Source organism: Brachypodium distachyon, chromosome 4 (genome assembly GCF_000005505.3).
Source record: "Brachypodium distachyon strain Bd21 chromosome 4, Brachypodium_distachyon_v3.0, whole genome shotgun sequence".
In the NCBI taxonomy this organism is placed as follows: domain Eukaryota; kingdom Viridiplantae; phylum Streptophyta; class Magnoliopsida; order Poales; family Poaceae; genus Brachypodium; species Brachypodium distachyon.
Genome location: NC_016134.3, coordinates 36982883 through 37001393, shown reverse-complemented (window position 1 = coordinate 37001393; position 18511 = coordinate 36982883). Strand labels below are relative to the sequence as shown.

The 18511-nt window shown below is 39.3% G+C and overlaps 1 protein-coding gene across 1 annotated transcript; it reads left to right on the top strand.

The window, feature by feature from the left end:
- Positions 1 to 12078: 12078 nt before the first annotated feature.
- On the top strand, positions 12079 to 18301 carry LOC100831288 (aldehyde dehydrogenase family 7 member A1). The gene is made up of 14 exons (XM_003578133.4): positions 12079 to 12415; positions 12549 to 12635; positions 13126 to 13257; positions 13806 to 13878; positions 14476 to 14498; positions 14605 to 14668; positions 15100 to 15145; positions 15721 to 15901; positions 16179 to 16355; positions 16435 to 16599; positions 16794 to 16934; positions 17032 to 17129; positions 17493 to 17642; positions 17953 to 18301. Exons 1-14 carry the CDS (start codon positions 12278 to 12280, stop codon positions 18005 to 18007), a joined length of 1530 nt encoding a protein of 509 aa, XP_003578181.1. The 5' UTR covers positions 12079 to 12277; the 3' UTR covers positions 18008 to 18301.
- The last annotated feature ends 210 nt before the right edge of the window (positions 18302 to 18511 follow it).

Here is an 18511-nt window from a genome sequence, read left to right as displayed (position 1 = left end):
TTGTGGTTTTTTAGGATTTTGGCGGCGGCGGCTGGGGTGAGTGGAGATGGGCAGATGGCAGTGGAGATGGACGGTCAGATGGGTCGAGTGTTCGCTTGGGATTTATGGGAACGTGAAGCAACTCACACGCGAGGAGCTAGGATTTACCCCCAAAAAAGAGGAGTTAGGATTTCCCTAAAAAAAAGGAGGAGTTAGGATTTGTTTGTATCATTAGGATTTGTTTGGCCGGTAGCAATTTTGCCCAAGTCGTCTATGGGCCTATGGCATTTGGGTCCTGCCTGTCACTCGCACAGAAGGAGACTCACGGCATCGGCATTGTCAACGTTGACTCTCCATCTAGAGTAAACATTAAAATAAGAGTGAGTAGTTTTTCTAACTACTCCCTTTGATTCATATTAATTGTCTCAAATCTGTCCAAATATAAATGTATCTATGACTAAAAAACGTCTAGATATATGTAATATTTAGAGAGTAACTCTAAACAACTTGTTAGAATTAAATGTGATTATGTATAATGGTTAAAATGTTAACTTTTTGCGGACTATTAATCAATTCTTGGCTAATAGTCTGACTTCTTACGAAGAGTTACTTCTTTTCTCTCTTCTATTTTCTTTCTTTCAAACCAATATTTGAAAATAAGAATTGTCAAGTATCCACTTTTGTGGATGCCATCATATCGCTGCTTTTTGGGCTTTGAGATCAATTATTGAAAATAAAACGTCGCTTCATTATAATTATGGGAATATTGGCCACATGGCATTGTTATTTTCCGGACTTTGCCTAAACACACCACTGGATCGCGTCTTTGCCTAATACCATTACAATTTCGTGATCATTTGCCAAAACACACCGCCTGAACCAAAACGGAAAAGGTTTGACTTTTTTACCTCCGGATGACGTTTTTTTCTTAGCAGGATGGTGGTTTTGAAAGAAAAAAAAATGTCTAATTGAAAATTGACCCTAAAAGGCAGTGCATAGGTGTCGATTTTGGACATTATTTTATTACAAAATTGGTCGGCATTTAGCCTCAAGTCAAACCATTACCTTCACAAAATCAACTAGTGCAGGTATATATTTCAGATTGAACACATGTTTAGGAAAAATTCTGGAGGTACGATAGCAATTTCTTGTGAACGAAGTCAAACTTTTTGTTTTAAGCCAGGCGGTGTGTTGTAGCAAATCATTACGGAATTGTAATGGTACTAGACAAACGTGCAATCCGGCGGTGTGTTTCGGCAAAGACCGAAAAATAATGGTGTCTTGTGGCCAATTTCCCTATATGATTTATGAAATGTCATTGCTAAAATTTCTTGTTGGACTTTGGTTTGGCTAAGCCTTGTTTGTCCACCCTTAATAGAGTAACCAAACAAAAATGTTTGGTATGTGATAGACTCGTCTCACGAAGTGGCGTCTATCATGCTAAATCATTGGGCGATCCTCTCGTTTAGGAATGAGATAGTGGTTTTCTTTTAGCAGCATCATGCACAATAATTTCTTACTGGAAAAAATATGTTTTTACTCTCTTAAATAACTAGATGATCTTACTCTCCTAAATAACTGGGCGATCCTCTCATTCTTGCAAAAACTTTTAGTTAACATACGTGAGTGAAATTGAGTAGCACCGAAAGAGTACCCATATTGATAATATATAATGAAATTGTATGATAGATTTTTCACTTAATGAGAATAGCTTGATGGAAATTAGGATGCATGCATGTGCAAAAAGACTAGTTTCTCACTAATTAGGTTGGTCGGCATTTAGCCTCAAGTCGAACCATAAACGTTCACAAAAGCAACAAGTGCATGCATATATTCAGATTTAACACATGTTTAGGCAAAATTCTGGAGGTAAGATGGCAATTTCTTGTGAAAAGAAGTCAAACTTTCAATTTTAAGCCAGGCGGTGTTTTGTAGCAAGTCACCACGAAATTTGTAATGATACTGGGCAAACGCGCAATCCGTCGGTGTGCTTCAGCAAAGGCCGAAAATAACGGTGTCTTGTGACCAATTTTCCTTATAACTATTTAGAAATCTCATTTCCAAAATTTATTGTTGGACTTTGGTTTGGCTAAGCCTAGTTTGTACACCCCTAATCGAGTAACCAAACAAAAATGTTTGGTATGTGATAGACTCGTCTCACGAAGTGGCTTTTATCATGCTATATCATTGGGCGATCCTCTCGTTTAGGCATGAGATAGTTATTTTCTTTTAGCAGCATCATGCAGAATAATTTCTTACTGGAAATATATGTTTTTACTCACTTAAATAACTAGATGATCTTACTTTCTTAAATAACTTGGTGATCCTCTCATTGTTGCTGAAATTTTTAGTTAACATACGCGAGTGAAATTGAGTGGCAATGAAAAAGTACCGAAATTAATAATATATAATGAAATTGTATGATAATTTTTTCACTTGTGAGATTAGTTTGATGGAAATTAGGATGCATGCATGTGCACAAATACGAGTTTCTCACTAATTAGGTTGGTCGGCATTTAACCTCAAGCCGAACCATAAACATTCACAAAATTAATTAGTGCATGCATATATTTCAGATCGAACACATCTTTAGGAAACATTCTGGAGGTATGATGGCAATTTCTTGTGAAAAAAGTCAATTTTTCTGTTTTTAGCCAGGCGGTGTTTTGCAGCTAATCACCACGGAATTGTAATAGTATTGGGCAAAGGCGCAATCCGGCGGCGTGTTTCGGCAAAGGCTGGAAAATAACGGTGTCTTGTACCCAATTTCTCTTATAATTATTTATTAAATCTCATTGCTAAAATTTCTTGTTGGACTTTGGTTTGGCTAAGGCTAGTTTGTCCACCCTTAATCGAGTAACCAAACAAAAATGTTTGGTATGGGATAGACTCGTCTCATGAAGTGGCGTCTATCATGCTATATCATTGGGCTCCTCTCGTCTAGTCATGAGATAGTGCAGGTTTTCTTTTAGTAGCATCATGCAAAATTATTTCTTACTGGACAAACATGTTTTTATTCTATTAAATAACTAGTAGATGATTTTACTCTCTTAAATAACTGGGCGATCCTCTCATAGTTGCGGAAATTTTTAGTTAACACACATGAGTGAAATTGAGTAGCAACGAAATAGTACCCAATTGATAATATATAATATATTTTTCATTAGCTTGATGGAAATTAGGATGCATGCATGTGAAAATACTAGTTTCTCACTAATTAGATTGGTTGGCATTTAGCCTCAAGTCGACGTTCACAAAATCAATTAGTGCAGGCATATTTCAGATTGTATACATGTTTAGGAAAAATTCTGGAGGTACGATGGCATTTTCTCGTGAAAATAGTCAAACTTTCTATTTTAAACCAGACGGTGTTTTGTAGCAAATCACCACCGAATTGTAATGGTACTTGGCAAAGGCGCAATCCGGCGGTGTGTTTCAGCAAAGGCCGGAAAATAACGGTGTCTTGTGGACAATTTCCACTATATTATTTATGAAATCTCATTTCCAAAATTTCTTGTTGGACTTCGGTTTGGCTAAGCTAGTTTGTGCACCCTTAATCGAGTAACCAAACAAAAATGTTTGGTATGTGATAGACTCGTCTCACAATGTGGCGTCTATCATGCTATATCATTGGGCGATCCTCTCATTTAGGCCTGAGAGCAAAATAATCTCTTACTGGAAAAAATATGTTTTTACTCTCTTAAATAACTAGATGATTTTACTCTCTTAAATAACTGGGCGATCCTCTCATTGTTGCGGAAATTTTTAGTTAACATACGTGAGTGAATTTGAGTAACAACGAAAGAGTACCCAAATTCATAATATATAATGGAATGGTATGATAGATATTTTTCACTTAGTGAGAATGGCTTGATGGAAATTAGGATGCATGCATGTGCAAAATTACGAGTTTCTCACTGTAGTGTGAACAAATTAATGGTGTGATGATGTGGCATGCTTGTATGTTGAGAGAAATCAAATAGTGGGGTTCTGCTACTTAGATATAGTGAATGTGCAAAAATACGAGTTTCAAACTAATTATGTGTGAAAAAATTAAAAAAAATTACGTAAAACCACCGCATTTGGGGCAACCACCTTTTTTTTAATCACCACCACTTTTGTGGACTGCTGTACTCCCGCGCACTAATTTGCGACCTGATCGCGTTTTGATTGGAAACCTTAAGGGGGGCCCACCTATAGGTGCCATTGTGGCGACATGCTGGACAAATGGTGCCACCATGTCCGAACCGAGTAAATTGCGCAGAACCACCACATTGAAGACACTTGTTGCGAAAACCACCGTTTTTTTGCCAATTTTTGCGCAGAACCACTGCGTTTTAGGCAAGTTTTTGCACATAGCACTGATTCTGTCGTTTGGTACGTATAAGCTCATTTCTGACACCTCGGATCCACATGTCGGGTTGACCAACTCAACCGAACCGACACAAACAACAAGACTCCAGTAGTAAAAGGTCTATGCCGTCTTTCGAAGTCAATATCTCTAGATATACCTTTTTTGCATCTTGACGTTTCTGCATGTATTCAGTGTTGAAATTTCATAATATCATGTTCACAGGAGCTGAATCAATCCATATATTTTCAAAAGCTACATGAGTCGTCAGCCGAAAAAATAAAAACCTGAAATACTTGAACAAACATGAAACATGATCGAGGACACTTCACTCTTTGGCTCGCAATAGGGATCGAAGAGACATGGAAAATCGGCTGAAGATTAAAAATGTGAAAGATTCCACCACCTTTACGAGGTTTGTTTTCACAAGAAGCACGTGTTTCATTACCTGAAGCAGTAGGCCGATCACCCAACCCAGTATTGCAATGGACCGGAACTGTGATCATGATGCATGGACCTAAACGGGCTTGGTTCTGGCTAGTCAAATTCTTTACTGCTAGCCCTACTCAACTTAACTTATCCTTGGACCTGAATGCCGAAGCTCCGATCTCCTTAGAGGCCAAATTAAGCACGGATCGGATCCGCGAGACGACGACAACAACATGCAGCGGAGCCGGAAGGACATCTACACACGGCACGCCTCTGCTTGTGAGATCTGATCACGATCAACTACTCTGTCTGTCCTTTTCGAAGAAGTATTATTCCATCTGATTCTAAATTTCTAAATTGTTGATTCAAATTTGTTAAATATGGATTTATCTATTTTTAAAAAACATCTATATATATCTAATATTTCGACAACAATTTAGAATCGGAGGGAGTATTTGGCTTCATGGCATGGGACAAGGACATGGTTATCTTGTAAACCATGGATAGATCACCTCAGGGCAAATACTAGCTGACTGGAATTTCTAGCTCAAAATTAAGTTTGGTAGATAGTGTCTCAGCACTACAATACGGCTCGCAAGAGGGAGATTGTGCCCAGAAGTTTAGCGACTTGGAGCATTCGATCTCAATCAGTGCACGCTCACATGGTGTGATGCTTTAATGCAGACAAGGAGCACGTCAATTCCTAATGTCCAAGACATTACACGTGGGATCTAATTAAGCTCATCAGCCGAACTATAGCTGTCACTGATGTGCAACTAAACCTAGCTTTCACAACCTTTTTTTGTACTCCCTCCCCTCCATCCAACAAATGATGTCTCAATTTTGATCAAATTTGAATGCATCTATAGACTAAGTCATGTCTAGATACATCCAAATTTTGACAAGAGACATCTTTTGTTGGACGGAGCAATGATGAATCTTAAGGTGCGCCGCTTTGCCATGCCGCAGCCTCCTTCGGCAGCCGGCTCCTGGTACGAGCACTTGTCCAGGCAGTTGTCCGTCCAACACTCATTTGATGATGCAATATTTGTTCCAATTTCTGCGTTCGAATGTACTAATATTTTTCTTATGTTTGTATATCCTCTATCTCCTTCTTTCTTGTATAGTTTGATCGTCTTTTAATAAAATTGTGCAGGCTGGCTTGTGTCCGGCCGTAGAGTTCTTCTTAAAAAAAGGGTCTGTCTAACCCTCAAGCTCCTGGTTTTTACAACCAAACCAGTCGCCTGTTTTGGACCTTCAAAACAGTTGCCTGTTATTTGTTTAAAAACCAGTCGCCTGGTTTGAAAAGAATAAACAGTCACATTTTTGTAAGCCCAAATCAAAGATTTAATGGACAGAAACAAAACTAGACTTTGGGTTTTTTCCTCCAGAAATTTATGACTTTTGATCCTACTGTAACCACAATTGGGTAACAAAAAACAAAGCACTGCAGATATTGGGTACGACTGCCATAATTGAAAAGAGAAATAAAATGGTTCCCAAAAAATCTATATGTGCAATTGCAAATGGTTATAAGCTAAATTACGCTGGAAAAAAGTGCAATTCACATAAAAGAAGATGTATTTTCAACTCAATCCTCCATGTATTTTTTTTCAAAACTGAATATGAATAACTAGTAAACAACAATTGCAGAACAATATAAGCTGGATTGCGCTGTAAAAAAAGTGCAATTCTTATTGCATTTTGAACAAAAGCCCCCATATTATTTCATTTTGAAAATTCAATTTGAATTTGATAATTAGGAAACTGCAATTGCAGCTGCTTACAAGAAAAATTGCACTCACAAAAAAAGTGCAAGTGCAATTGACTGCAAAAGGGATGCAAAGAAATTTTTGAAACCCGGACAGGATCAATGTCAACCCTAAAACCAAAGGGGAAATCATAGGACTGAAAAAACCAAAAACAATGAGCAATTGCACACTTAACTACTCAGTCGCAACAGATGTCCAAGTGGAGCTACAACTAAAAATCCAACTGATCCAACTAATCTCGATCAAACGCACTCAAAATCAAATCAGAAGCAAAAATAGAGAGGATAAAAAGGTTTATGAAGAGCATGGATTCTAACCTGAATGACCTGCAACCACATGCATCAAGATTGTCCTTGCAGTTATCTTTGCCCCTTGTTCAAACCTTGCTCTCCCTAGCCCCCTCAGCAAATATCTCAAAGATGCATGAACAAAAGAGGGACAGAAAATCCTAGATGTTAATGCTTGGATTGATTTCAGGGATAAAGAGATTACGCATCAATAAAGAAGGCGGAGTCATGCAAAATGCGAACAACGAGCTATTAAATCAGGTAATTTAGACAAAAAAATGATAGAAAACTCAACACAGTCAAATCACAGAACAAAACATATTAACCAGCCTGGGCTTTTGTAAGCCCCTTTTTTAGCATCTACATATTTCAATTTCATCAGGTAATAATCTTGTATACATCATCTATTATGCCTGCTGCATTAGGGTATAGGGTTTATGCATCTGAAGCCACCTTGCTACATCATTGCTTCTTAATTGCAAAATGATTAGTTATAAAAAAATTCACTGAATTTTTGCAGCCCATAAACACACAATCAACACCGGTTGATCTACTTCGGTCATATCACTTAGCTGCTGTGCAAAATGCAGACAAGACCACAAAATCTTGCAACAACAGAAGATCAACGCATTGAAAATATTTACTATATGCACAATGCTCATTTTACTACTCAAGCATGGCGCATAACTGCACGTATTTATATGCAAATTACAGAATGATCATGTAAGTTGCTGCACTCCCACCCTCCATAGAAGCAGCCCCTATACAGCTACATAAAACAGAACCATAGATTATATGCCATGCAGATACTACAACTAGGGATCGTAGAGAAAAAGCTAGTAGAATGAAGGGAACTTAAATTACAAATGAACTGCAACTAGAAAGGCTTAAAAATCAGGACCTAGAGATTAGGCTAGTAAAAAGGACTTCATAATTGTATTGCTAGTTGGTATGCTTGTAATTGCAAAAGAAAAACAGCTGCAATTGAAGGCAAATCAGGTGCAATTTTACTTGCACTATCTAGTGAAAGTTCAGAAGAAGCAACAGTCGAAGCGCCTGAACTTAAAGAGCACACTGGGGCTTCGCAATCAATAGCAGGGGCTTCATCTTCCGAAGAGAAAAATCACAAAAGGATAGAAGAGAGAAATTAGAAGGCATAGGGATTGCAAAGATGCAATTGATATTACATAGGCTAGCAACAATAGTAGAGATGCAAAAATCATTCAATGGAAGTGCAATTATGATAATAAACACAAGAAACTCTCACCGCTTAGACTCAACTTCAGCTACTACAACTTAATTAACTAGACAAAATAGTCATTGCAGCACTGAAATTTGACAGAAAAGCGTGATAATTTGAATGAATCTAAAGTCGATCGTGGAGTTTAACTTCTGAGGCTTACTTACAAAAACTGAAGATACAATGACTGAAAATTTAGGTCCTACAACATATAAACACCATCATGCTGCCTGATTTTTTTCGTAATTGTAAAGTTCTCTGTAGATGTTAACATTACTACCAGCTTGCGAAACGGAAAAAAAGGATGTACTCTTCAGTTTAGAGAGCAGAAATTAAACTGAGACTAAAAAACCTTAAACTGATCAAAATTGCGCTGACAAATATGTGCTATTAGACTTGCATCGGACTAACCCTGGGGCTTCTCATTCTGAAAACAAGCCCTATAGTCCGTTTAATGGCTCGAGCTTGCTTATCCACGAAGGTCGTATGACTTTAATGATTAGGTCATTCTACATGGTTTATATATGCACCTCGAGAATGAATTAAAAAATTCGGTAATTGACTGATGGACTATGGCACAGACTAATTGGAAGTTTGCTACATCTGAATCGTAATTGAGACTATTCTGAAACTAATTGGAAACAAACAGACACTAATCTCAAACTTATACTAATAGACACTTGACTAAGACTAATATCTTCAGAATGTTTCATCATCAAGTATTTGATATATTTTAAGTAACTGGGTGTAATATCTTCAGATTTCTGCATGTTCATAGATTCTTATAGCATAGCAAGAATTTAACATGAATTAAGTTACAGACACACTGCTTAGTTAGCCTCTATATGGCCCTCACTACAGAAGCTGTAGTTTATACATTGCCTAACCCACACTTCCTATGACCAAAAAATAGAAAACTGATACTAACTCTCTACTAGTTCTTTTAGAATGGACAGGAAGCACACATATAGCCATTAACGATGAAAACCAGGACAAAACTGATACATACTAGAACTCAGAATGACAAAAAACAAATCATACTTGTGGCTGGAAGTAGAGCTGATACTCAGACATTACTAATACTGAGAATATAGACACAACTCAAGAAAAATAAACTTAATGACCAACGGGTGCATGACAAACCTGAGACTACTAAATTGCTGTCTTCGGGGCTGACTGACTAACTGAATACTTAAAAAACTGAAGACACAAATAGACTAAACTGAACTGAATTGTTGTTTCTATTACGTACGGTCCTTATTCTTGGCAGTTTGGTATTGTTTGTAGCAACAGGAATCACCAAAGCAACCACAATGCCATCATAATTTAGTTTCAGTAACTCTAATCCGAATATGAAAACACACAATAACCTTGTATATCCAACTACATCCCTCTGAACCAAAAAGCACAATGAGTTAGCGCTCACCTGATGGGCGCGAGCAGATCCTGACGCCAACAAGAAGGCGGCCTTGCCTCTGCTTCCTTTGCATAGCCACATCCACCACAAACAATAAGGCAAACAAAAATCAGAAGAAAAAACCTGAGAGTAAACAAACCCTAAACGAACTAGTGCAAATGTGCAAGCATTTCACAGGGACCAACTCACCGCACAGGCGGATCAGATCGAAAACTACTCCGTCCAACTATTTTCTTGACGCAAATCAAAAACGGCCTGGAACAAAAAAAAACAAAAGGCACAATCCCTAGCAGCAAAACCAGTAAAGCGAAATGACGAAAATTTCATATATACCAGAGCGCTTATATTGTCAATGATCATATATGTATCGGTTTGATCTCCAGATGAATACCCGGCCTGTAGAAGCAGACAAAAAAGGATGCATCAGTGACATGAAAAAAAAAATCTGAAATAAACCACAGGCAAAAGAATCACTCACTGCATCAGCTGCTTTCGGGCCACCAGCATCTAAAGGTTCATGCGATTGGCTGGGACAAAATCAGAGAAATCAGAATCTGAACTGCATCCATCGTCGCCAGAGCCGGGATTGATATCAGACATGATGCCTAGAAAAAAATATCGGCATAGAACATCAACAAGTAACGAAGAAATATTATGATCTGTTGTGAGCAAAGTCACAATAAAAAGCATGGATTGGAATTGGAAAATGTCCTAACAACTGTAAAGTACACACCTGATAAATAGTGAACAAAAATTTCAACTTAATTACCACTACTGAAAATCATACACTAAAAGGATAAGCATAAAAGCTAATCACATGCCCTTGAGTAAAACTACCAAAAAATACCTAGGCAGTATATAACACAAATTCGAAAGGGGATACACATCACATTTGCATATAGAGATGCAGATATCCCCCAAACAAAAAGTGTACCCTGTTAATAATCCCTTCGTTTCATAATTCTTCTCTCAAATTAGCCCAAAATGGATGTATTTATTTCTAAAAAGTGTCTAGATACATGTAATATTTCAACAAGAATTATGAAACGGAGGGAGTAACATTTTACAAGCCTTATAATCAGCTACCCAGACCCTGTTAGTATATAACAAATAGTGTAAAGGGACCTAAACCAAAAACATCAAAGACAGTAGGCGCATTCAGCTTGGGAAGCTTCAATTTAAAATACACTACGGCTAATCTCATAAATCAGCAATCGACGAAAGAACAGAAAACAGAACCTCAGCTGATATATCGCACAATTAAAGGTGTACTGCATTTACACATATTAAAATCGCATTTGCATATACTAGATAACCCATTAACAGACCAAAATTAACACATCCATTCCAAGATAAAAAGAGAACTGCACATCACTATACAGATATCAGTGACATTTCCAATTACCTAAACCATTGGCTAATGACATAATGACAATTATACAAGCCCTGAACAGACCAGGTGCAAGCAAAAGCAAAATAAATGTCATTAGGGGACATATGAAAACATGAATTATCATGAGAGCAGCATCGGCAACCGTCACCAAACAAAACCAAATTTCATCTGCCGAAACAGTTCTAAATTCAGACTTGAAAACACTACAAAAACAGAGCACAACCAGATCCAGAAACAGCTCGACTTACAGCCACGAACAACAACAAGGTAGCACCCCGTGTGGGCACAGTACCACAAAAAGTCTCAGTAGAGCCCAACGACAACAGCAAGCAAGCATACCTCACTCCAAGAAGGCCAAAAATTCTGGGGTAAGCACAAAACCACCATCCCCCCTACAAGGATTCCCCAAATAGCCTTGTACGGGCAACTGTCAATCAGGCGACGCGCAAAGCCTCAAACACCGACAAGCATAAACCCACCACCATGCCGACGACCAAACTCAAGTGCAAACTAACCACCTCTATGCAAACTTCCTTCGACTGCACGGCACGAAGAGAAGCACGAAACCCTCGCCGGTGAACCCCAAAATGACCCAAAAAATACCGCCAACACCATAAAAATCTACCAAAGGCGAACACAAACATGATAAGGCGGACCAGACTACCCTCGGAAACAACCCAGAGCTCGCCGCCGACGAGAACATATCCAGCACCACCCGGACCCCTTCCAGCGTTTCTCGATAGCAAGGACAAAAATCAACGCGGCTGGCTAGAGCAGCGAGGCACATAGCACCAATAGAGGGGTGAGGGGGGGGGGGGGGACGAAGCTACCGCCGGCAGCGAGGACGTCAAAATCGCCTCTGTGAGCCTCCCTCACCTTTCTCCCGAGACTTCTGCGAGGAAGAAGACAACGAGGCGCGGATTCAAAAAGAAACATAAAAGGGGTCGGACGCAGCGACACAACGCAAAAAAGAAAAACAGAGCCCATCACGCGAATCTCAAAGTGCATCGAGCGGTCCCAAGCGTCGCCTGGTTTCCAAAAAGAAAACCAGGCCCCTGTGTATAGCAAAACGGTAAAAAAATATGTAATCATGGGAGGACGATAATCGAAGAACGTACGAAAAGGCAAAATCCTTTCTGACGTGGAACGCTAACAACGCGAGACCTTTTCGTCTTCACAAATCAAGCTCACGTTTTCGGTTTCGTCTCGTCCCGTCCCGTGCCCGACCGTCCCACCCACCACTCCCTCACACTTTGCTCCCTCCCGGAGCAGTTCACAGTCTCCACTCCACCTCCGTCCTATAAACTCCGCCCATCGTCTCCCCTTTGCCGTCCTGTCCCGTCTTCTCCCCTCCGCAATCACCTCGCTTCGTACAGGAGACACTCAGGCCCACTGTCCGCCCGCCCGCCATGGCGAGCTTCGCGCATAAGGAGCACCAGTTCCTCGCCGAGCTCGGCCTCTCGCCGCGCAACCCGGGATCCTTCGCCTGCGGCGCCTGGGGCGGCTCGGGCCCCGTCATCACCACCACCAACCCTACCAACAACCAGGCAAAAATCTCCGTCCGACCCGATCCGCTCGGTTTGGAGCTCGAATTCGTTTGAATTTGGGCGACTCGCTGAATTCTGTCCTCGGTGGATTTCTGAGGGGTTTTGCGCACTGTGTGTCCGTTTGTGTTTTTAGGTCATCGCTGAGGTCGTTGAGGCGTCCGTGGACGACTACGAGAAGGGCATGAACGCCTGCTTCGATGCTGCCAAGACCTGGATGGCTGTAAGTTCAACCGACCTGTGGGATTGAAATGCCCCTGCCCTCATTGCAATTTGGTCACTTGATGAGGACACGAAGTTCTAGCATGGTTTGCTTGTTACTTGCAATCTGAGTCCCTTGCTAGTGCTGGTTTATGGGGTCCCAGTTTTGTTCGAGGACAATAGGATCCAGAATAATATGTGAATTTCCGAGCTAACCAAGTGCCACTATTAAAATGCCAAGACAATAGAGCATGCCACTTGATTTTACGTTACACTTTTTCAGAGGCCATTCACGTGTTTGGATTTATCAGATTTTAGATCCAAATGCATATCTATGTACTGAAGGCTGCTGATCATGTGAAATTCAATATATTCAAGGAGCATTGCTGACTGCTAAGATTTTCTTTTTTCCGAGAAAATTAGAGAATTTGCTTTTTCTATCAAGCAGTTCAATCATATTTTTATGTTCTTACCATTGTACTACTTATATGACGATATGCTAATATGTCCAGATTCCTGCTCCGAAGCGAGGAGAAATTGTTAGGCAGATTGGTGATGCACTGCGAGCAAAGCTCGATCACCTTGGCAGGCTTCTGTCACTTGAGATGGGGAAAATTCTCCCTGAAGGAATTGGGGAGGTTCAGGTAAATGATGGATATCTTGGAGGAACTAGGTATCAATTTAATTAAGTAGAAATAGGCACATAGATTCAAGTTAAAGAGGTCTTGAACCTGTGTGGCGGGTACCTCTCACCACCTGAGCTAGGATCAGTTCCCAGGGAAGGTTTAGGTTGGAGCATAATTGCTGCTAGGCCATCGCTATAAGCCTCAGATCATGGAGTTGCCTTTTTTAGAACAAACATTTATCGGTTTATGTTCCTGTTTATAATGTTGGTGCTGTATTCATTATCAACTACATTACCATTTGTATATGGTACCATTGACTTGTGTGATGCCTGGAATAACAACTTAGCCAATCAACACAACATTCACATGATATGCAGCAGTATCTGAATAAGGGATTGTCTGTCGGTGTTGTATTTCGTCGTCTCTAGATTAAGCAACTTTCTGTGGATGGTTGTGACTTCTAATGAAGATACCAAATGATCAAATAAGTTTAAATGGAATATTGGCATGTACTATTGATTTCTCATTCTGTGCATGATGACATCAACGTAATCATTTTTCTGTAGGAAATTATTGACATGTGTGATTATGCTGTGGGACTAAGTCGCCAGCTGAATGGATCCATCATACCATCTGAACGTAAGATCAGTTTCTTTCCATCATATCATATTGTGATGATAGGTTCAAAGCAAGAAAACAACGTCATTTGTGATGAGATGAGATGTGCCCTTTTTACCATATTTGCTACAATTGGTTGAGAGAAACTAAAAGATACTGTATATGTTCTGTTTTTGTTGTGTTGTCGTGAAAAACATATTTCAGCTGGAATCAGCAAACTCATAATTTATTGCAATCTTACATTCTTACTAGAATTTACTATACATGATTTCCTCTCTGTTAACTGATATTTTGAATCACTATATGGGTGCGCACAATAGAGTTGTTAACCCAGATTGCTGTTTTGTACAAACTCATGTATCCTGACATTTTTCACTGTCATTAGTTATGATAATGTGCTACTCTCACTGTACAGGATCAGGATAAGATATGTCGTGGATTCTCTCCATTAGACAAGATTTTAGAGAGTCATGCCAAAATTTCTGCATTTCCTTCTCTGATTTAGTTATATAAGGTTTCCTGCTTGCAATTCTTTGGTAACAATCATGAATGCATCATTGCACTGTTTTAGAAGAACATTGAAAGATGTGCTAATGCTGCCTTTTATATTCTTTGCAGGCCCAAACCATATGATGATGGAGGTATGTGGAAATCTATTTTTATTAAATGTTTTACGTGTCACATACTTTCATCACATTCTCTGGTATCATCATGAAGCATGCTGATGACTAATCTTTATTTGAATAGGTGTGGAATCCTCTTGGAGTTGTCGGTGTCATCACGGCATTCAATTTCCCTTGCGCTGTGCTGGGTAAGTCGGCCATTTATCGGCCTTTTAGATACTTCATGTGTCACACCCTTTCAAAATGTCACTACAATGTTAATCCACGTAGTCAACTGCAACTCCTCACAGTTGGTCTTTTTTGCACTCTTGTTATCCTGATTGTGTAACTGGTAAGAGTTCAACAATGAAAGCTAACCGGTGCATTTCATCTTGTACCTGCACCAACGGATGATTATTAGTGTAATGTCATTTAGAAGAACAGATTAATCTTCAAGGTTGCAATTTAGTTATTTACTAGACTGTACAATACGTGATATGTAATATGCATTGCTCATTTCAAGCAATATGTTTCTCTCAAGTCTCAAGCTTTACCATGTACTCAGATCTCTGTAATTCATTTAAAACTGCATGCAAAATGAAGGCACGCCTCAATAGTTTCTTTTCTTGTCCTGTTTTAGGTTGGAATGCTTGCATTGCTTTGGTCTGCGGAAACTGCGTTGTCTGGTATGGTTTACTTTTATTAAACATTTAATATTACTCTCATGCATGTTGGTAACTTGTTACTTGGCTTGGCCTTACATGATGGCAGGTGTTGATTTTCTGAATGAATCTTTAGATGGACTTTTTATAGTTCGTAATGTTTGACAAATTGGTAAAAATGTGCCCATGTTACCATCTTGTATGTGTCCTTGCATTCATTGTTGTGACTTCTCCTAGTTGTCTGCTCATACAGTGCAAGCAAAATCTTGTTCTGGACGAACTGATCAGATAATTTGTGGCAAATGCAACTTGTGACATGCTTCTAGGTTTGTCATGGCTGGAGGAAAATTTGCCAAAGAAGCTGAAAAGTAAATAATTAAACAGGCAGAAAGGGAGTTGAATCTGGGTTCTTTAGAATCGATGGATCAATCATCTGGTGATTCAAGAACATTGAAAAACTATTTTTTTATTGTTTGTTTGTTTCTTCAGTACATCCGGGGTCTCACCTAGTGGCTTTATTTTATTTCAGTTGTAGCAGCTTTGTCAATCTTGCAAGGCCAGTGCAGTTTCTTTGTGTAATTCCATTCCAATTATTGCAGGAAGGGTGCTCCAACTACTCCATTGATCACTATTGCAATGACTAAAATAGTGGCTAGTGTATTCGAGAAGAACAACTTGCCAAGTGCAATCTTCACAGCTTTTTGTGGGGGTGCTGAAATTGGCCAAGCAATTGCTCTTGACAGAAGGATACCTTTGGTTTCATTCACAGGAAGTTCAAAGGTATTCAGCTTCTGCAAATCACTACCGGCTATAGCAACCCTCATGTCCTGCATATCGTGTAGATCTTATTGCAATCATGGAATTGAACTTTGTTTCCTAGATCTCATGAAAAGCAGTATGATAATGCCCTGATCTAAATCCATTTTGATCTTGCGATCTCATAGATTTCCTGCACTGGTATTTACTGTATGATGTTTGAAGTCTTTTCTCATGGAAAGCCCTTAGCGCAGCTGTGCAAGTCTACTGTAAAATATGAAACCACCTTTATTCAATGCAGGTTGGTCAAATGGTTCAACAACAGGTTAATGCGAGATTTGGTAAGTGCCTTCTTGAACTTAGTGGGAACAATGCCATTATTATCATGGATGATGCAGACATTCCGCTAGCTGTGCGCTCGGTGTTGTTTGCTGCTGTTGGTACGGCAGGTCAACGATGCACCACATGTCGTAGGCTGGTATGGTAATAAACATATTTCTTTATTTGTCACCATTATAGGTATTTGAGTAGTCTAAGTGCCTTTTTATTTAATACAGCTTCTTCATGAAAGCATATATCAAACAGTTCTTGATCAACTTGTTGAGGTTTATAAACAAGTACGCATTGGGGATCCTTTGGAGAAGGGCACTTTATTGGGACCGCTGCACACTACTGCATCAAAAGAAAGCTTTTTGAAAGGCATCCAAATTATCAAATCCCAGGTGAAAATTCAAATCGTGTTTATTGGTTCAGCAACAATGTTTTTCTACAATGGTATCTAAATCGATCATACTCTCAGTATAGCAATCTATTAGAGAAGATCATTTAGCATTAAACTATGGCCTTGAATTAGTTGATAACAATTGGATCAATGATGTTCTGATAATCTAATTCACTACCATCCTAAATTACTCAGGGAGGAAAGATCCTGTTAGGAGGATCTGCTATTGAATCGGAGGGAAACTTTGTTCAACCAACAATTGTGGAAATTTCACCTTCTGCACCAGTTGTGAGGGAAGAATTGTTTGGTCCTGTCCTTTATGTCATGAAATTTCAGGTAGCAAACAATCCACATTTGTGGCATCGATTGTACGCAATTGTATTATATCATTTGTCATAATCACATATTGCTCTGGTTGTCAATTACTCCGCAGACCCTGAAGGAAGCAATCGAAATCAACAATTCTGTTCCTCAAGGACTGAGCAGTTCTATATTTACAAGGAAACCAGATGCTATTTTTAAGTGGATTGGGTAAGTTTTACTTTAACATCCCAGAGAACTGTACCTGCTTGTTTTAGCATCTAGATGACTAGATGTACTTTGCTGCACCTAAGGATAATGTATTTGGTTTTTTGAAGGTCTAACACTGGATATTTCGTGTTCATCATTTTCCTGTCCATATGTCTTACCAATTTAGGATTGAACTATGTTTTATAGCCTTTCCTCTCGGTATATACACACGCATGCATTAATTTCCTTATAGAAGGATTTCCTGTTCATTGGCACATCCAAGAGTCAACTATTGTTTTTTCCTCTTCACTGCTTGTCCTGGTGTCCAGATCCAAGACAAGTTATGATTGTATCGGTGAGCATTATTATTCTCCTTGCATGCAGGCCTCATGGTAGTGATTGCGGTATAGTAAATGTAAATATACCCACTAATGGTGCTGAAATTGGTGGAGCTTTTGGTGGAGAAAAAGCTACCGGTGGTGGAAGAGAAGCAGGAAGTGATTCCTGGAAGCAGTACATGAGGAGGGCAACTTGGTAAGTAGACACATGTTGGCTGTGATTCTGTGAAGTTGAATTTGAGATGGTGCAAGCTTTTAGTATATCTTTTTGCATTCCCAAGTTGTCATTTAAAAGCTTATTAACCTGGAGGAATTAAATGCCAAAACAATGCAACCATGCCTTTGATGAATGTACATGCTCATTACCACTAGTGTCCACTGTCCAGGCTCGAGACTAGATAAAGTTGCATCATTGAGGCTAGTAACAACAAAAAAACCTTGTAAAGAATGTCTCAGGGTTCTACAATTCTTCTCGTTTACTAATGTTTTGATCCAAATATTTGCAGCACAATCAACTACGGAAGCGAACTACCCCTAGCACAGGGCATAAACTTTGGCTAGTTCTGTACTCCATGGATGCTGATGGAACATGCTGCATGTTTGTAAGAGATATCCGCAGAGAACATGATGAACTTGAACGTCCGTGTATCGTTAAACTCAAATTGCAACGCTGGAATAAGAGATGGGTTGATCTCATATATGCTCTATTCATGCCTCTTGGTATGTTTTAGCCATCGTTATCTAGGTCTTTTAAATAAGCTGGAAATCTTGCATCTCTTGGAATGAGCAACATTTCCAGATGTAACCTTCAGATCGGACCATTTAATAAATAGATATCGTAGCGTTCACAAGGCATTGTGGTTTCCGACTGAAATAACTGCCCCATTGTGTTCAGCTTGCCTGATCACACAGCACGAACTTCATAGTTCATAAGACATTCTTCAGAGAAAGAAAAGAAGTTGTAAACAACTTTGCAAGGATAAAAGAGACAAAATCCTAACGCAGGAGAGACTTTACAGTGCGCACCGCATCTCTCTCTCTTTTATATTAAGTGACACAATAAAA